This window comes from Aotus nancymaae, unplaced genomic scaffold (genome assembly GCF_030222135.1).
Source record: "Aotus nancymaae isolate 86718 unplaced genomic scaffold, 86718_ANA_hifiasm-v0.15.2.pri h1tg000022l_1, whole genome shotgun sequence".
Taxonomy (NCBI): Eukaryota; Metazoa; Chordata; class Mammalia; order Primates; family Aotidae; genus Aotus; species Aotus nancymaae.
This window is the reverse complement of record NW_026988435.1, coordinates 29,104,694-29,125,276: the sequence shown is the minus strand read 5'-3', so window position 1 is coordinate 29,125,276 and position 20,583 is coordinate 29,104,694. Positions and strand designations below refer to the sequence as shown.

The following is a 20,583-nucleotide window of genomic DNA, read 5'->3' as shown; positions in this document are numbered from 1 at the left end:
CTTCCCCAACCTAGCAAGGCAGGCCAACATTCAAATTCAGGAAATACAGAGAACACAAAGATACTCCTTGAGAAGAGCAACCCCAAGACACATAATCAACAGATTCACCAGGGTTGAAATGAAAAAAAAAGTTAAGAAAACATTCTTAAAGAAAAGAATTTTCAACCCAGAATTTCATATCCAGCCAAACTAAGCTTCATAAGCAAAGGAGAAATAAAATCCTTTACAGACAAGCAAATGCTGAGAGTTTTTGTCACCACCATGTCTGCATTACAAGAGCTCCTGAAGGAAGCACTAAATATGGAAAGGAAAAACCAGTACCAGCCACTACAAAAACATAGCAAATTGTAAAGATCATCAACATTATGAAGAAGCTGCATCAACTAATGAAAAAAATAAACAGCTAGCATCATAATGAAAGGATCAAATTTACACATAACAATATTAACCTTAAATATAAAAGGGCTAAAAGTCCCAATTAAAAGACACAGACTGGCAAATTGGATAAAGAGTCAAGACCCATTGGTGTGATGTATTCAGAAGACCCATCTCATATGCAAAGACACACATAGGCTCAAATTAAATCGATGGAGGAAGATTTTCCAAGCAAATGGGAAAAAAAAAGCAGGGATTGCAATCCTAGTCTCTAATAAAACAGACTTTAAACCAATAGAGAGCAAAAAAGACAAAGAAGGGCATTACATAATAGTAAAGGGATCAATGCAACAAGAAGAGCTAACTATCCCAAATATATATGGACCCAACACAGGAGCATCCAGATTCATAAAGTGAGTTCTTAGAGACCACAAAAAGACTTATTCTTCCACACAATAACATTGGGAGACTTTAACAACCCACTGTCAATATTAGACAGATCAATGAGACAGACAATTAACAAGGATATCTAGGACTTGAACTCAGATCTGGACCAAGCAGACCTAATAGACATCTACAGAACTCTCCACCTCAAATCAACAGAATATACATTCTTCTCAGCACCACATCTCACTTATTCTAATATTGACCAATTATTCTAATATTGACCACATAATTGGAAGTAACACACTCCTCAGCAAATGCAAAAGAATGGAAATCATACAGTCTCTCAGATCACAATGCAATAATAATTAGAACTCAGGATTAAGAAACTCACTTAAAACCACACCACTACATGGAAACTGAACAACCTGCTCCTAAGTGACTACTGGTTAAATAACAAAATTAAGGCAGAAATAAATAAATTTTTTGAAATCAATGAGAACAATGACAAAATGTAGCAGAATCTCTGGAACACTGCTAAAGCAGTGTTTAGAGGGAAATTTATAGCACTAAATGCCCACAGGAGAAAGTGGGAAAGATCTAAAATCGACACCCTAACATCACAATTAAAGAACTAGAGAAACAATAGCAAAATTTTATATTGAGAAAACCCCATTGTTTCAGCCCCAAATCTTCTTAAGCTGATAAGCAACTTCAGCAAAGTCTCAGGATACAAAATCAATGTGCAAAAATCACAAGCATTCCTATATACCAATAACAGACAGAGAGCTGAATCATGAGTGAACTCCCATTCACAATTGCTACAAAGATAATAAAATACCTAGAAATACAACTTACAAGGGATGTAAAGGACCTCTTGAAGGAGGACTACAAACCACTCAAAGAAATAAGAGAGGACACAAACAAAGGAAAAATATTCCATGCTCATGGATTGGAAGAACTAGTGTTGTGAAAATGGCTGTACTGCCAAAAGTAATTTATAGATTCAGTGCTATTCCCATCAAGCTACCATTGACTTTCTTCACAGAATTAGGAAAAAAAAAAAAACTACTTTAAATTTCATATGGAACCAAAAAAGAGCCCATATAGACAAGACAATCCTAAGCAAAAAGAACAAATCTGGGGGTATCACGCTACCTGACTTCAAACTATGCTGCAAGGCTACAGTAACCAAAACAGCATGGTACTGGTACCAATACAGACATATAGACTAATGGAACAGAACAGAGGCCTCAGAAATAATGCCACACATCAACAACTATCTGATCTTTGACAAACCTGAAAAAAAAACAAGCAATGGAGAAATGATTCCCAATTTAATAAATGGTGTTGGGAAAACTGACTAGCCATATGCAGAAAACTGAAACTGGACCCATTCCTTGCACTTTATACAAAAATTAACTCAAGATGGATTAGAGACTTAAACATAAGACCTAAAACCATAAACACTCTAGAAGAAAACCTAGGCAATACCATTCAGGACATAGGCATAGGCAAGGACTTCATGATTAAAACACCAAAAGCAATGGCAACAAAAGCCAAAATAGACAAATGGGATCTAATTAAACTAAAGAGCTTTTGTACAACAAAATAAACTATCATTAGAGTGAATAGACAACCTACAGGATGGGAGAGAATGTTTGCAATGTATTCATCTGACAAAGGGCTAATATCCAGAACCTACAAGGAACTTAAGCAAATTCACAAGAAAAAGTCAAGCAACTCCATCAAAAAGCGGGTGAAGGACATCAACAGACACTTTTCAAAAGAAGACATTTATGCAGCCAACAAACGTGAAAAAAAGCTCATCATCTGGTCATTAGAGAAATGCAAATCAAAACCACACTGAGATACCATCTCATGCCAGTTAGAATGGTGATCATTAAAAAGTCAGGAAACAGCAGATGCTGGAGAGGATGTGGAGAAATAGGAATGCTTTCACACTATTGGAGGGAGTGTAAATTAGTGCAACCATCATGGAAGACAGTGTGTGATTTCTCAAGAATCTAGACTTAGAAATACCATTTGACCCAGCAATCCCATTACTGGGTATCTACTCAAAGGATTATAAATCATTCTACTATAAAGACACATGCACATGTATGTTTATTGTGGCACTGTTCACAATAGCAAAGTCTTGGAACCAACCCAAATACCCATCAGTGATGATCTGGATAAAGAAAATGTTGCATATACACACCATGGAATACTATGCAGCCATAAAAAAGGATGAATTTATGTCCTTTGCAGGGATATTGATGAAGCAGGAAACCATGATTCTTAGCAAACTAACACAGGAACAGAAAACCAAACACTACATGTTCTCACTCATAAGTGGAAGTTGAACAATGAGAACACATGGACACATGGAGGGGAGCATCACATACCAGGGCCTATCGGGAGGTGGGGGGTGAGCGGAGGATAGCGTTAGGAGCAATACCTAATGTAGATGATGGGTTGATGGGTGCAGCAAACCACCATGGCACATGTGGTTACATACCTGTGTAACAAACCAGCACGTACTGCACATATATCCAAGAACTTAAAGAACATAAATAAAAAAGAATATAAAGAAGGGGATTGCTATATGTTTAAAAGAGGATTTTAGCAGAAATTTGGAGAATGCATTGGGGAGTGAAATCCAGTGAAAGGGTCGAGAATTGAGACTATATCATTTGTGAAGGCTGTAGTACAAAGTCTAACTTACAGAGATCTGTTACCAGATCTGGAAAAGGCAGAGGCTTGGAGGAATCGTCAAACTCTGGAGGGAAACGATCTCTACTCAGACCTAGAGAATGCTCCCCTAAAATACCTCCCCAGTTCAATCTAAGGATACTGGAAAATATCTTGTGAAAATGAGAACCAATTTATTTGGCAAGGGTGCAAGCACAGCAGAGGAAGGTCAGGTGTGCCCCAGGTACCTGAACAGGAAAATACCCAGGGTTCCTTAAAACAACAAAACAAAACAAAACAACTCATCCATCCTCTTCTCAGAGCACTGAGATCTGCAAACCAAGGACTCCAGTGGTGTGTCAGACATGACCTCTTCAGTGGCTTAGACATCACTTGGTATATAGTCTGGCTGTAGCACTAGTCAGAGTTCATCTTCCTACTGACCTGGTTTTGATTCTGTTTTCTAATCTTTTTGGTCTAGCTGAATCTATCATGGGTGTTCATGTGTGATCAAGCTATAGCTGCTCTTGCTAGTAGCAGACTGGTCCCATTGATCCCTGGCAGAGTCCCTTGCTGTAATATCTAAAGCACTCCAAGAAATATGGACATGATCTTAAGTCAGTGGCAGTGGAAAGGGAGAAGTAGGTTTGCATTAGAGAGATCTGGAAGGTTGAATGATCAGGATTTGGTAATAAATTGTGTGTGGTCATTACAGAAGAGAGAAGAGTGGGGAGGATCCAAGATGGCTGAATAGTAACAGCTCCAGAGTGCAGTTCCCAGCAAGAACAACACAGAAGGTGAGTGCCTACCACATTTCCTAACCAATTTTCACTGCCCACATACCAGGAGATTCCCAGGCCAAAAAGTGCCATGAGTTTTCAGCATGGCGGTTTCAGCTGGTGCTGGTTTGGCACACAGAAACTCACACAAATCTGGGCAGCCATTTCAACTGGTGCCTGGAACGCCTGGGAGACAGAGCCACCCATTCAACTGAAAGGAAGTAGGCAGAGACAGGGAGCCAGGCAATCTGGCTCAGTGGGTACCGCCCCTACAAAACAAGCAATCTGAAATGCTCTGGATTGAGAGTTTCACGGCAAATGCAGCTGGACCCAGGACAGTCCAGCTCAGTGGGGGGAAGGGCAACCACCACTACTGAAGCAGTCCACCACAACCCAGGCAGTTCACACAGCAGCTGGGCAGAGCCTGCAGCAGCTCAGCAATGCCTCTGCTGGCAGACTGTGACTAGACTACTTCGTGCAGGGCTGGCCATCTATGAAAAAAGGCAGCAGCATGACAGTACCTTATAAATAAAGCCGACCTTCCTAGGACAGAGCACCCGGGAAAAGAGGCGGTTATGAGTTCTGCTGCAGCAGACTTAAAAGTACCTGCCCAGCAACTCTGCACAAAACAAGGATGCAAGGCTGGTTCAACATATGCAAGTCTATAAACATAATCCACCACATAAACAGAACCAAAGACAAAAACATGATTATCTCAATAGATGCAGAGAAGGCCTTTAACAAAATTCAACAGCCCTTTATGCTGAAAACTCTCAATAAACTAGATATCAGAGGAACATATCTCAAAACAATAAAAGCGATTTATGACAAACCTACAGCCAATATCATACTGAATGGGCAAAAACTGGAAGCATTCCCTTTGAAATCCAGCACTAGACAGGATACCTTCTCTCACCACTCCTATTCAATATAGTTTTGGAAGTTCTTGCCAGAGCAATTGGGCAAGAAAAAAAAAAAAAGTGTATTGAGCTAGGAAAAGAGGAAGTCAAATTGTCTCTATTTGCAGATGATATGATTGTATATTTAGAATACCCTATCATCTCAGCCCAAAATCTCCTTAAACTGATAAGCAACTTCAGCAAAGTCTCTGGATACAAAATTAATGTGCAGAAATCACAAGCATTTCTATACATCAATAACAGACTAACAGAGAGCCAAATCATGAGCATACTCCCATTCACAATTGCTACAAGGAGAATAAAATACCTAGGAATACAACTAACAAAGGATGTAAAGGACCTCTTCAAGGAGAACTACAAACCACTGCTCAATGAAATAAGAGAGGACACAAACAGATGGAGAAACATTCCATAGTCATAGTTAGGAAGAATCAATATCATGAAAATGGCCATACTGCCCAAAGTAATTTACAGATTCAATGCTATTCCCATCAAGCTACCAATGACCTTCTTCACAGAACTGGAAAAAAATACCTTAATTCATATAGAACCAAAAGAGAGCCCGCATAGCCAAGACAATCCTAAGCAAAAAGAACAAAGCCGGAGGCATCACACCACCTGATTTCAAACGACACCACAAGGCTACAGTAATCAAAACAGCATGGTATTGGTACCAAAACAGGGATACAGACCAATGGAACAGAACAGAGGCCCTGGGGGCAATGCTACACATCTACAATCATCTGATCTTTGACAAACCTGACAAAAACAAGCAATGGGGAAAGGATTCCCTGTTTAATAAGTGGTGTTGGGAAAACTGGCTAGCAGTGTGTAGAAAGCAGAAGCTGGACCCCTTTCTGACACCTTACACTAAAATTAACTCCAGATGGATTAAAGACTTAAACATAAGACCTAACACTATAAAAACCCTAGAAGGAAACCTAGGCAAAACCATTCAGGACATAGGCATAGGCAAGGACTTCATGACTAAAACAACAAAAGCATTGGCAACAAAAGCCAAAATAGACAAATGGGACCAAATTAAACTCCAGAGCTTCTGCACAGAAAAAGAAACAATCATTAGAGTGAACCAGCAACCAACAGAATGGGAAAAAAGTTTTGCAATCTACCCATCTGACAAAGGGCTAATATCCAGAATCTACAAAGAACTAAAACAGATTTACAAGAAAAAACAAACCCATCCAAAAGTGGGCGAAGGATATGAACAGACACTTTTCAAAAGAAGACATATATGAGGCCAACAAACATGCAAAAATGCTCATCATCACTGATCATTAGAGAAATGCAAATCAAAACCACATTGAGATACCACCTCACACCAATTAGAATGGCGATTATTAAAAAGTCTGGAGACAACAGATGCTGGAGAGGATGTGGAGAAATAGGAACACTTTTACACTGTGGGAGTGTAAATTAGTTCAACCATTGTGGAAGACAGTGTGGTGCTTCCTCAAGAACCTAGACAGAGAAATTCCATTTGACCCAGCAATCCCATTACTGGGTATACACCCAAAGGATTATAAATCATTCTATTAAAAAGACACATGCACATGTATGTTCATAGCGGCACTGTTTACAATAGCAAAGACCTGGAACCAACCCAAATGCCCATTGATGATAGACTGGACAAGGAAAATGTGGCACATATACACCATGGAATACTATGCAGCTCTAAAAAATAACGAGTTTGTGTCCTTTGTAGGGACCTGGATGAATCTGGAAACCATAATTCTCAGCAAACTGACACAAGAACAGAAAAATCAAACACTGCATGTTCTCACTCATAGGCAGGTGTCGAACAGTGAGAACACATGGATGCAGGGAGGGGAGCATCACACACTGGGGTCTGTTGGGGGGTGCAAAGGGGGGCAGTGTGGGGGAGGGAAGGTTGGGGAGGGATAACATGGGGAGAAATGCCAGATGTAGGTGACGGAGGGATGGAGGCAGCAAACATGTTGCCATGTGTGTACACGTGCAACAATCCAGCATAATCTGCACATGTACCCCAGAGCCTAAAGCACAATTTAAAAAAAAAAAAAGAGAAGAGGCAGGACTGATCCTGGATCATGGTGTTTAAACTTTTATTTAAAGCTAAAGATATATATATATATATATATATATTTTTTTTTTTTGCCAGGAAAATCCAGGTAGGCACATTTTGCCTATAATCTCGGGAGACTTGCAGAAGCTACAGGAACTCCTCTGTAGAGGAAAATCCTAGAGGTTGGATAGGATGACCTAAAAGATTTCTTCCGCTTCCTCAGTATTTGAGTTATAGAACCCAAGTATTGGTGTATTGTTGGGACTATTGGTAGCTACAAGGAAGTCAGGAAGGGGAGCTGGTACTTCCATAAGGCACTAGGGAATGTAGGAGGGAGATGTATTTCATTTTAGACCTGGAGGTTGAAGTGCTGGGAGGGCATTCTTGGGCAGATGTTGAGTGGGTTACCAAAGGCACACTTTGAGAAAGTGTTTAGGGCATTAGATCCACACTGTTGAACATGGTAACCACTGGGCACATGTGGCCATTGAAGACTGGCTAAGAAAATGTGGCTAATCCTAACTGGGATGTACTATAAGTAAAATGTACATCCACTTCCAAAACAGTTAAAAAGTGTAAAATGTGTCAATTAAGAATATTACCTACATGTTGAAATCATTATATTTTGAATATATTCAGTTAAATATATGATTAAAATTAAGTTCATTTGCTTCTCCTTTTCTTTTTTTTTTCCAAATCCTGTAGGCATGTTTTCTGTTTTTTTTTTTTTTTTTTCATTTTTCTTTTGTCTCTTCTGACTATTTTCATTTTTTTATTTTATTTTTATTTTTTATTTTTAGCATTTTTAAATTTAAATTTTATTTTATTTTATTTTTAGGTTTTGGGATACATGTGAAAAACATGCAAGATTGTTACATAGGTGCGTACGTGGCAGTGTGATTTTCTGCCTTCCTCCTGTTCACCTATATTTGGCGTTTCTCCCCATGCTATCTCTCTCCAACTCCCCACCCCCCGCTGTCCCCCTCCATCCCCCCAACAGACCCCAGTGTATAGTGCTCCCCTCCCTGTGTCCATGTGTTCCCATTGTTCAACACCCATCTATGAGTGAGAACATGCGATGTTTGATTTTGCGTTCTTGTGTCAGTTTGCTGAGAATGATGGTTTCCAGGTTCATCCATGTCCCTACAAAGGATATGAACTCATCGTTTTTGATGGCTGCGTAATATTCCATGGTGTATATGTGCCACATCTTTCCTGTCCAGTCTATCATCGATGGGCATTTGGGTTGGTTCCAGGTCTTTGCTATTGTAAACTGTGCTGCTATGAACATTCGTGTGCATGTGTCCTTACAGTAGAACGATTTATAATCCTTTGGATATATACCCAGTAATGGGATTGCTGGGTCAAATGGAATTTCTATTTCTAGGTCCTTGAGGAATTGCCACACTGTCTTCCAAAATCGTTGAACTAATTTACACTCCCACCAACAGTGTAAGAGTGTTCCTATTTCTCCACATCCTCTCCAGCATCTGTTGTCTCCAGATTTTTTAACGATCGCCATTCTAACTGGCGTGAGATGGTATCTCAATGTAGTTTTGGTTTGCATTTCTCTAATGACCAGTGATGATGAGCATTTTTTCATATGCTTGTTGGTCTCATGTATGTCTTCTTTTGTAAAATATCTGTTCATATCCTTCACCCATTTTTGAATGGGCTTGTTTGTTTTTTTCTTGTAAATCTGTTTTAGTTTGTTGTAAATTCTGGATATCAGCCCTTTGTCAGATGGGTAGGCTGCAAAAATTTTTTCCCATTCTGTTGGTTGCTGATTCACTCTATTGACTGTTCTTTCGCCGTACAGAAGCTGTGGAGTTTGATTAGGTCCCATTTGTCTATTTTGGCTTTTGTGCCAATGCTTTTGGTGTTTTGGTCATAAAGTCCTTGCCTACACCTATGTCCTGAATGGTTTTGCCTAGGTTTCCTTCTAGGGTTTTTATGGTGTTAGGTCTTATGTTTAAGTCTTTAATTCATCTGGAGTCAATTTTAGTGTAAGGTGTCAGGAAGGGGTCCAGTTTCTGCTTTCTGCATATGGCTAGCCAGTTTTCCCAACACCACTTATTAAACAGGGAATCCTTTCCCCATTGCTTGTTTTTATCAGGTTTGTCAAAGATCGGAAGGTTATAGATATGTTGTGTTGCCTCCAATGCCTCTGTTCTGTTCCATTGGTCTATATCTCTGTTTTGGTACCAATACCATGCTGTTTTGATTACTGTAGCCTTGTAGTATAGTTTGATGTCCAGTAGTGTGATGCCTCCCGCTTTGTTCTTTTTGCTTAGAATTGACTTGGCTATGCGGGCTCTCTTTTGGTTCCATATGAAGTTTAATGTGTTTTTTTCCAGTTCTGTGAAGAAGGTCATTGGTAGCTTGATGAGGATAGCGTTGAATCTGTAAATTACTTTGGGCAGTATGGCTATTTTCATGATATTGATTCTTCCTAACCATGACCATGGAATGTTTCTCCATCTGTTTGTGTCCTCTCTTATTTCGTTGAGCAGTGGTTTGTAGTTCTCCTTGAAGAGGTCCTTTATGTTCCTTGTTAGTTGTATTCCTAGGTGTTTTATTCTCTTTGTAGCAATTGTGAATGGCAGTTCGTTCTTGATTTGGCTCTCCTTAAGTCTGTTATTGGTGTATAGGAATGCTTGTGATTTTTGCACATTGATTTTGTATCCTGAGACTTTGCTGAAGTTGCTTATCAGTTTCAGGAGATTTTGGGCTGAGATGATGGGGTCTTCTAGATATACAGTCATGTTGTCTGCAAATAGAGACAATATGACTTCCTCCTTTCCTAATTGAATACCCTTTATTTCTTTTTCTTGCCTGATTGCTCTGGCTAGAACTTCCAGTACTATATTGAATAGGAGTGTTGAGAGAGGGCATCCTTGTCTAATGCCAGATTTCAAAGGGAATGCTTCCAGTTTTTGCCCATTCAGTATGATATTGGCTGTTGGTTTGTCGTAAATAGCTTTTATTATTTTGAGATACGTTCCATTGATACCTAGTTTATTGAGAGTTTTTAGCATAAAGCGCTGTTGAATTTTGTTGAAGGCCTTCTCTGCATCAGTTGAGATAATCATGTGGTTTTTGTGTTTGGTTCTGTTTATGTGGTGAATTACATTTATAGACTTGCGTATATTGAACCAGCCTTGCATCCCCGGGATGAATCCTACTTGGTCATGGTGGATAAGCTTTTCGATGTGCTGTTGTAGTCGGCTTGCCAGTATTTTATTGAAGATTTTTGCATCTATGTTCATCATGGATATTGGCCTGTAGTTTTCTTTTCTTGTTGAGTCTCTGCCGGGTTTTGGTATCAGGATGATGTTGGTCTCATAAAATGATTTGGGAAGGATTCCCTCTTTTTGGATTATTTGGAATAGTTTCAGAAGGAATGGTACTAGTTCCTCTTTGTATGTCTAGTAGCATTCGGCTGTGAACCCATCTGGACCTGGGCTTTCTTTGAGTGGTAGGCTCTTAATTGCTGCCTCGACTTCAGACCTTGTTATTGGTCTATTCAGCGTTTCGACTTCTTCCTGGTTTAGGCTTGGGAGGAGGCAACTGTCCAGGAATTAATCCATTTCTTCCAGGTTTTCTAGTTTATGTGCATAGAGTTGTTTATAATAATCTCTGATGATGGTTTGAATTTCTGTGGCATCTGTGGTGATATCCCCTTTATCATTTTTTATTGCATCTATTTGGTTATTCTCTCTTTTCTTTTTTATTAATCTGGCTAGTGGTCTGTCTATTTTGTTGATCTTTTCAAAAAACCAGCTCCTGGATTTATTGATTTTTTGTAGGGTTTTTCGTGTCTCTATCCACTTCAGTTCTGCTTTGATCTTAGTTATTTCTTGTCTTCTGCTAGGTTTTGAGTTTTTTGATATTGCTCCTCTAGCTCTTTCAATTTTGACGATAGGGTGACAATTTTAGATCTCTCCTTTCTTCTCATGTGGGCACTTATTGCTATATATTTTCCTCTAGAGACTGCTTTAAATGTGTCCCAGAGATTCTGGTATGTGGTGTCTTCGTTCTCATTGGTTTCAAAGAACATCTTTATTTCTGCCTTCATTTCATTGTTTATCCAGTCAACATTCAGGAGAAAGTTGTTCATTTTCCATGAAGCTGTGCGGTTCTGGGTTGGTTTCTGATTTCTGAGTTCTAACTTGATTGCACTGTGGTCTGAGAGACTGTTTGTTATGATTTCTGTTCTTTTGCATTTGCTGAGGAGTGATTTACTTCCAATTATGTGGTCAATTTTAGAGTAGGTGTGATGTGGTGCTGGAAAGAATGTATATTCTGTGGATTTGGGCTGGAGAGTTCTGTAAATGTCTATTTGGTTTGCTTGGTCCAGGTCAGAGTTCAAGTCCTGGATATCTGTGTTAATTTTCTGTCTCGTTGATCTGTCTAATATTGACAATGGTGTGTTGAAGTCTCTCACTATTATTGTGTGGGAGTCTAAGTCTCTTTGTAAGTCTTTAAGAACTTGCCTTATGTACCTGGGTGCTCCTGTATTAGGTGTATATATATTTAGGATCGTTAGCTCTCCTTGTTGCATTGATCCTTTTACCATTATGTAATGTCCTTCTTTGTCTCTTTTGATGTTTGTTGCTTTAAAGTCTATTTTATCAGAGATGAGAATTGCAACTCCTGCTTTTTTTTGCTCTCCATTTGCTTGGTAAATCTTCCTCCATCCCTTTATTTTGAGTCTTTGTGTATCCTTGCACGTGAGATGGGTTTCCTGGATACGGCACACTGTTGGGTTTTGGCTCTTTATCCAATTTGCCAGTCTGTGTCTTTTGATTGGGGCATTTAGTCCATTTACGTTTAGGGTTAATATTGTTATGTGTGAATTTGATCCTGTCATTTTGATGCTAGCCGGCTGTTTTGCCTGTTGATTGATGCAGATTCTTCATTGTGTTGATGCTCTTTACCATTTCATGTGTTTTTGGAGTGGCTGATACTGGTTGTTCTTTTGTATGTGTAGTGCCTCTTTCAGGAGCTCTTGTAAAGCCAGTCTGGTGGTGATGAAATGTCTGAGTACTTGCTTGTTCACAAAGGATTTTATTTTTCCTTCACTTATGAAGCTTAGTTTGGCTGGATATGAAATTCTGGGTTGAAAGTTCTTTTCTTTAAGGATGTTGAATATCGGCCCCCACTCTCTTCTGGCTTGTAGGGTTTCTGCTGAGAGATCTGCTGTGAGTCTGATGGACTTCCCTTTGTGGGTAACCCGACCTTTCTCTCTGGCTGCCCTTAGTATTTTCTCCTTCATTTCAACCCTGGTGAATCTGATGATTATGTGCCTCGGGGTTGCTCTTCTAGAGGAATATCTTTGTGGTGGTCTCTGTATTTCCTGGACTTGAATATTGGCCTGCCTTGCTATGTTGGGGAAGTTTTCCTGGATAATATCCTGAAGAGTATTTTCCAGCTTGGATGCATTCTCTTCGTCACATTCGGGTACTCCTATCAAACGTAGATTAGGTCTTTTCACATAGTCCCATATTTCTTGTTGACTTTGTTCATTCCTTTTTACCCTGTTTTCTCTAATCTTACCTTCTCATTTTATTTCATTGAGTTGATCTTCGACCTCTGATATCCTTTCTTCTGCTTGGTCAATTCGGCTGTTGAAACTTGTGCATGCTTCGCGAAGTTCTCATGTTGTGTTTTTCAGCTCCATCAATTCACTGATATTCCTCTCTAAGTTGTCCATTCCCGTTAGCATTTCGTCAAATCTTTTTTCAAGGTTCTTAGTTTCTTTGCATTGGGTTAGAACATGTTCTTTTAGCTCAGGAAAGTTTCTTATTATCCACTTTCTGAAAGCTGATTCTGTCATTTCCTCACACTCATTCTCCATCCAGTCTTGTTCCCTTGCTGGTGAGGAGTTGTGATCCCTTGTAGGGGGAGAGGTGTTCTGGTTTCGGGTGTTTTCATCCTTTTTTCACTGGTTTCTTCCCATCTTTGTGGATTTATCCACCTGTCGACTTTGTAGTTGCTGACTTTCTGATTTTGGTAAGTTTAATTCTGCAGTAGCAGAACTCATAAACCCCCCTTTTTTTCCCCAGGTGTTCTGTCCCATGGAGTTAGGATTTATGAGTTTCCGCTGAGCTGCTGCCATTTTCCCTGCCCACAAGGTGGCAGCCTAGTCACACTCAGCCTGCAGAGGCTTCGCTGAGCTGCTGTGGGCTCCACCCAGCTGCTCTGTGAACTTCCCTGCATTCTTGTTTATATGGGTGTAGTTAGAACTGCTTCTGCTTTGTTGGCCCGCCTCTGTAGTGATGGACTCTCTCTGTAATGGTGCACTGCCTTGGCGATGGCAGATTGCTTCGGGAACTGCAGGGTGCCTCCGTAATGGTGGACGCCCCTCCTCCACAGAGCTGGACCATCCCGGGTTCAGTTGTGCTTGCCGTAAAAGTCTCAACCCAGAACGTTTCCAATTGCTATTTTTCTGTTTTTGTTTTTGTGGGGGTGGGACCAGCCAGGCCTGGTCACCTGTCTCCCTGCCTCAGAGCCTTTTGTTTTTTAGTTGAATGGTTGGCTCTCTACCAGGTGACCTGGTCGCCTGTTGAATAGGCACTGGGATCTGTGTGATTTCCTGTGCGGCAACCCACTGCATGGCTGAAATCGCGGCTCTGAGATTCGTGGCGCTTTTTTGTCCGGGAATCTCCTGGCCTGGCTCCCTGCTTCAGCTTCCCTTGCTGGCTAAGAAGGGACACTGTTTTGTTTACTCTGCACCGGGAGCCACTGCACTGGCTGAAACCGCAGCTCTGAGATTCGTGGTGCTTTTTTTGCCCGGGAATCTCCTGGCCTGGCTCCCTGTTTCAGCTCCCCTTCCTGGCTAAGAGGGGACTCCGTCTCGTTTGCTCTGCACCGGGAGCCACTGCACCTGCTGAAACTGCGGCTCTGAGATTCGTGGTGCTTTTTTGCCCGGGAATCTCCTGGCCTGGTTCCCCGTTTCAGCTCCCCTTGCTGGCTAAGAGGGGATGCAGTCTCGCTCACTCTGCACTGGGAACCGCTGCGCCAGGGTGCATGCCAAACAGCTGTGCTGGCCAAAACAGCCGTTCTGGTGACCCATGGAGCTCCTGTGCCTGTGAATCTCCTGGTCTGTGGGCAGTAAAAATCCGTCTGGAAATGCGGCATCCACTCACCCTCTGCGCTTTCACTCGGACCGGTAATCCTGAGCTCCTCCTAATCGGTCATCTTGTCATCTCCCCACTTCTCCTTTTCAAATGTGGCTACTGGAAAATTTAAAACTACATGTATAGTTTCTGCTTTCAGGTCATGTATTTCTGTTGTGTAGCACTGCTCAAGGTGGTATTTGGAGGTAGTTATCAGGGACAACTTGGAAACATTTGAGCTCTCTGGGAAGAGGCTATACAGAGAAAAAAGCAGAAGATTGAGGACATACTTGTGGAACATGTCTACATTCATAGGTCTAGAGGGAAGAGGAGGAGACTGGGAAGGAGCTAAGGAATAAGACCAGAGAAGGGGTGATAGGTGACATCACAGGGATGTGGGGAAGAAGGGGCTTTAGGAAAGAAAAGGTTAGTGAACAGGATTATGTAAAGTAACTTGGCCTTTGTTGTATTGCTATTGAAGAGCATATGGAGGTTTTTCCCCAGAAAGTAAAATGATCAAGTTTAAATTTTAAGAAGATGAGTTTGGCAAGAAAATAATAAACCAATTGGATTGGTGGAGAAGCTGAAGGTCAGGTGGATAGCTAAAGTCAGGGACTAAGAACAACCAAAAAGCCCTTAGGGGTCTATGCAGCCAAATAGAACAGTTTTGAGTTTGGGAAAGAACTTTTTATTTTATTTTCTTGCCTTGAAAAATGAGATGTTTTGAACAGTGAGATTTTGGTAGTTTAAAGCATGTGTCTCTGTTTATAGAATCCAGGAAGATGGGTTGCAATAACAATCAGTGTCGCAGATGATTAAAGATGCTTTGTGTGGGAAAAATAGAAGGCTGTAAAGAAATAAAAGACAAAAATTATAGGATTTCTAAGAAACAAAGGTTGTCTTTTTGTATAATTGTCTCATGTAGAGAAAGCAGAAAAGAACATTATTCCTCATCCTTAAGAACATGAAAGTAGAAAAGTATGGTTTCTAAAAAGAGTTTTCCCTGAGACCCTCCACCATAAATTGTGACCATTTAAGGTATTTTTCTGAGTGCTTAAAAATTGAACATACTATATCCTAGAATGTCCTTTGAGCAGAAATTTTGGTACACAAAGTTATTTATTTGGAGTTTGGTTTCAGGCAAAGAACAGATAGAAAGTTTAAAATTCAGAGAATAAAGATGGGTTGAATATTCTAAAGATTGTTTTAGTCCATTTTCATACTGCTATGAAGAAATACCTGAGACTGGGTAATTTTCTTAAAAAAAGAGGTTTAATGGACTCACAGTTCCACATGGCTAGTGAGGTCTCATGATCATGGCGGACAGTGAAGGAGGAGCAGAGGCACATCTTACATGGTGGCAGGCAAGAGAGCATGTGCAGGAGAACTGCCCTTTATAAATCCATTGGATCTCATGAGATGTATTCACTATCAGGAGATCAGCACGGGAAAATCCGATACTCATGATTCAATTGCCTCCCACTGGGTCCCTCCCTTGACATGTGGGGATTATGGGAGCTACAATTCAAGATAAGATTTGGGTGGGGACACAGCCAAAACATATCAGAGGTATTTGGATCCTGTTTAAATAGATGTTATAAAATCTTTGCTAGTTTGAAGGGAAAAGAGAAAAAAAAAGATGGCAAAAGGAAGCCAATGAAAGGGGCCATATGAGGGGACTAAAGAAGAAGAAAATGGTCAGTTAAAGACATTTGAAAAATTTACCTAGATGGAGTACTACGGGATTTGGACACTCTGCTGGAGACCGAATACACAGAATTAGGATAAAATCAGTATCTGTTGTAGAATAATTACAATATGCAGCAGCTAACATTTATTAGGCATGTATTATATACTCATTTATTTATTACAACAACCTCACAAAGTTGGTATTATCTCAATGCTACAGATGGTGCAGTGAGATTAGGTAACTTGTTGACAGTCATACAGGTAGCCAGTGAGCCCACTATGTCATGCTGCCTTTTTAAGTTCTTTGTTTTTTGTTTTTGTTTGTTTTTATCATGTGAATATTCAGCTTTACAAGGAAGAAAATCAACGAAGGGTTGATCTGACTTCTTTTCACACTGAGGGGTTAATATTATGACCCAAAAAGTTAATACCATCACTGCCAGTATTGTATGGGGAGTGGCAGGGTGGCAGAGAGTTATGAACACGGGAGATGATGCAAGGGCGGGCACTACCTCTCATAGTGGTCAGGAAGGGTGGTGAGACAGCCAAGTGGAAAGAGGCCCCCAGAGAAACTTCAGGTGGCCTGCACGCTGGGAGGAGTGCGCACTGGGCTAGAGCCATAAAAGTTCCGCTGTTTGCAGTGAGGAGGAGCCTGGCACCTCCTCTTTCTGGGTGGAAGCTGGGATTCAATCGGTGAGGCCGGAAGCATAGTAGGACTCTTGTTCTGCTGAGAGTCCGTTTTTCTTTTTTCCTTTTTGCCCAGTAAATTCCATTTTTCTCATCCTTGAAAGTGTCTGTGAGCCTAATATTTCATGGCTGTGTGACAAGGCCCCGGCTCATAGCTGAACTAAGGAGAAAGTCCTGTAACAGCCAAAATCCAAACACAGCAAAATCCGAATGCGTGGATCCAAAATCCACACGACCAAAATCTTTGCTGAGCAAGGCACCTGGGAAAAAAACCTATCTCTACAGTAAGTCAGGCCACATCAGACAGAAGCTAAAGGCTAGCCTGAGTGAGAGCTGGTAGGGAAGGATAGATTAAGCAAGGTGATAGGAAAAAAGATCTGGTGAGGGCTGAAGGTCAGTTCAGTAATTGAGGGCGGGGAAGCCAGTTTTTGAGGCGGTCATTTCCAGCCTTGAATTCTTATGTCTAATCCTTTTTCTCCTGGCTGTTTCCCATTAATTCCTGGGGAGTGTGCTATGAATTGATGGGCACAGATGTGTGTAAAAGACAGTTACAGACAGTCCTACTTATTAAAATGTGGCAGGATGATGGACCTAATCATATCTATAAAACCAATTATAAGCTAAACCCATGCAGGTAGTTAGGTAGAACAGACACATTTAAAAATGAAGAGCACTTTAATTCTTGAATTAATGTTAAATTCAGCCTGAATTTATTAGATAAAAGTCTCATTGCATGTAAGTAAATCTAACTGAAGACTTAACTAAATCTAACTAATGACTCTAACTAAAGCTATTTCTACAGAGATGTAAATTGTTCTTGATGAATACAATAAAAGCAAGTAATAATCACCTTTTGGAACTTAGAATAAATTCACTTCAGGTGAAGGTTAAGCGCTCGGGAATAAGGCAATTGTTTTTTTTCCTTTCAAATACTAAAGAGTTGCAAAACTATGATGATAAATTGGAACATTTGGAAAATGAAGACAAAAATAATTTATTGCTCATGTACAATAATTCTAATTTTTGCATTCTTTAGAGCCTTTTTCTACATACATGTAAAAACTGTGTAGTTACACAGTTTAAAATTTCATTATAATACAGCATGCTCCATAAACATTTTCTCAGGTTCTAGTACAGTTTTTGTGATTATAATGGTTGCAAAATAGTTCATTGCACGGAGTTAACATAATTTAATTTACTATTTTAAATTATTAAACATGTAGTTTCAGTTTATTATCATTATTAATAATACTGTAGTAAATGGCCACATGGAACCTATGGTTATCTTTTTTTTTATTTTTAAATTTTTATTATTTTTATTTTTTATTTTTTGAGACAGAGTCTCGCTCTGTCAACCGGGCTGGAGTACAATGGCGCAATCTCGGCTCACTGCAATCTCCGCCTCCCGGGTTCAAGCGACTCTGCTGGGATTACAGGCGTGAGCCACCGTGCCCGGCCTATATATCTTCTTTTTTTTTCATTGCAATACAGGTTCTAAACTGGCATTACTGGGTCAAAGGTTATGAAATTTTAATGACTATGCAAACTGACTTAAAAATAACTCCCAATTTAACAAAAACATATGAGAATGTAATTCACTGAATTTTCACTTGCTTTCAAAATTATATTGAACGGTCATATAACTTGACTAATTTTTCTAATATTGTAGAAAAAATGATACTGTGTGTTAATTTGTGTGTCTGAATACTTGTGAGGCTAAACACTGTCCCATAGGTTTCTTTAACCAATAGGAGTCATAATTCTTTCATTCAGTAATTGGACAAATATTTTTTGAGCACCTACGACGTGCTGGGCCGTTTTTTTTTTGTTTGTTTGTTTCAGAGCACACAGCAGTGAAGTAAACAAAACACTTGCCCTCATGGATTTTATAGTCTATGGTAAAAAAAGACAATAAACACAATAAATATTAAAATTATGGCATATGTTAGAATGTCATAACTGCTGTAAAAAATAAAGCAAGATTAAAATGATAAGGAGTTTGTTGGCAGAAGTCGCATTTCTAAATATGGTGATCAGTGAGAAACAAATATTTGAACAAAGACTTGAAAGAGGTGGGGTAGGTCCCGTATGTGTATCACAGGAAAGAGCGTTGCAGCCAGTGACGCTGGATTGTAGAAGACGCTAAGGGAACATTGTGTGAAGTTTTGCAGGAGAATCAGGGAGGCCAGTTTGGCTACAGTGAAGTGAAATCTTTTGACTTTTACTCTAATAATGTTCATTTGTTTCATAGGAGAAAAGGAGAGAAAAATCTAACTAAACCCAACAGAAGAGAAAGTTTCAAGAAAGAGGTCGTCACCAATACCGAAATTAGCCATGATATTCAGGAAGAAAAAAATAGTAACATGATAACTACATTCAGTAAAGACCATGGCCAGATTCCAGTGACCAGAGCACAGCCACGCGGCCACACCTGGAGAAGGAGAGACTGGCTGAAGTTTAGCTATGGATTGAGAAAGAGAAGGACACTGATTACTTATAAAAACCTTTCAAGCTTTGACACGTTATTCTAGAAGCAACTAGATACATGATTATCCATCTGTGCTTCATTATCAACTGGGATAATTGCTAAAATACAGCAGGATGTCTCCACATATCCCTTATCAAAATATCAAAGGAATGGGTCCTGCGAATATGTTTTCATGGTGACTGTGTTGGGCTCCATATTTGAAAACAACTGAGTGAGTATTTTATCTTTTGAAAATAAAAATAAGTCAAAACATTTATTTTAAAAATCCCCAATCAAAAAATTTCCTGAATATTTTAATGTAGCGCTGGTTATAACACAGTACAGCCACAAGGTGGCAGAAGAACTCCATTCTTGTAAATCTCTTCTTGCTTCATTTCATCTTCCTTATTCCATTTAACGTTCATTTGAAATTTACTATTTTGTTGGTTTGAAAATATGTATGACTTACGCCCTTTAAAGGATCTGGTTGCCAAAGTTTTAAGTAGTCTGGAATATAAAACATTTATAGAAAAGAAAAATACTTACAGAATGTTAGTGAACTATTAGTAATCCAATTAAATAAAATATCTTTGGTTTGGATTAATACATATTTTATTTTGATATTTACTAAATAAAACTAAATATTAGGAGGTCAAGTATCCGTAACAAACATCTTCATATTATTTAATAAGCAAGTCAAGGCATAAATGCTAAATTTATTCTTAAGGAAAACTTGAATTTTTGCTTTCACGAAATTACAAACTCTAAGGCAACTTTATACTGGTAAATCCAATGTGTTCTGAAGTTTGACGTGTCAAAGGCTATTGGATTTAAACAGATCTTGTATGAATCTTCTTTTCATCTCTTCAGAGGCTGATAGTAAGCAAGTTTCACAGCACCTCACAGCTTGTGCTGTACATGAGGGTAATAATAATGATGACTTTATTAGGTTGTTGCAAAGAGTCAGTGATGTCACAGGCAACGTTCTTTATATATGCAGAATTTAAAAAATAAAGTAAATAAAAATATTCCTTTCTCTATTCCCAATTTTTCTAACGTTATTTGCTACTGGTGTTTTAATGCAAGACCAAAGGCCAAAAAATATATGTAGCTAGCAGAATCAAAACCTAGATCAGATATTCAAAAACGTCATGCTGCTAAAAGATTTCAGAGTCTAAAACCTGTGCTCACTGTTCTGAAGCATCTTTCCACTTTCTGTTGAGAAAACATGATACTCTTTGGAGCTAATTTTGTTTTCTTCATGCATGGTAATTATATATTTGTTATATAGGGCATATGATGATTTGTGCTCTATGGTGTTATTCAGTACCTTGTAGAAAAAGGAGAATAAAGAATGTTGTTTGTCGGTAGGCAACTCTGTCCTCTTTATCCTTGAATGTAATTT

General features: G+C 39.4%; 1 protein-coding gene across 4 annotated transcripts in view; it reads left to right on the top strand.

Annotated features, from left to right (window-relative positions):
- MRPL39 (mitochondrial ribosomal protein L39) overlaps positions 1 to 19,784 on the top strand; it is a 197,703-nt gene extending 177,919 nt beyond the window's left edge. For 2 of the 4 annotated variants that reach the window (XM_012474856.2, XM_064380062.1), the window contains one exon: positions 18,963 to 19,784. In XM_012474856.2, coding sequence (XP_012330279.1) covers positions 18,963 to 18,989 — 27 coding nt within the window. In that variant the 3' untranslated portion in view covers positions 18,990 to 19,784. Of the gene's footprint in view, positions 1 to 4,168; positions 4,251 to 8,052; positions 8,095 to 18,962 lie in introns of all 4 variants that reach the window. The other 2 variants (XR_010343923.1, XM_064380064.1) reach the window with 2 other exon arrangements.
- The last annotated feature ends 799 nt before the right edge of the window (positions 19,785 to 20,583 follow it).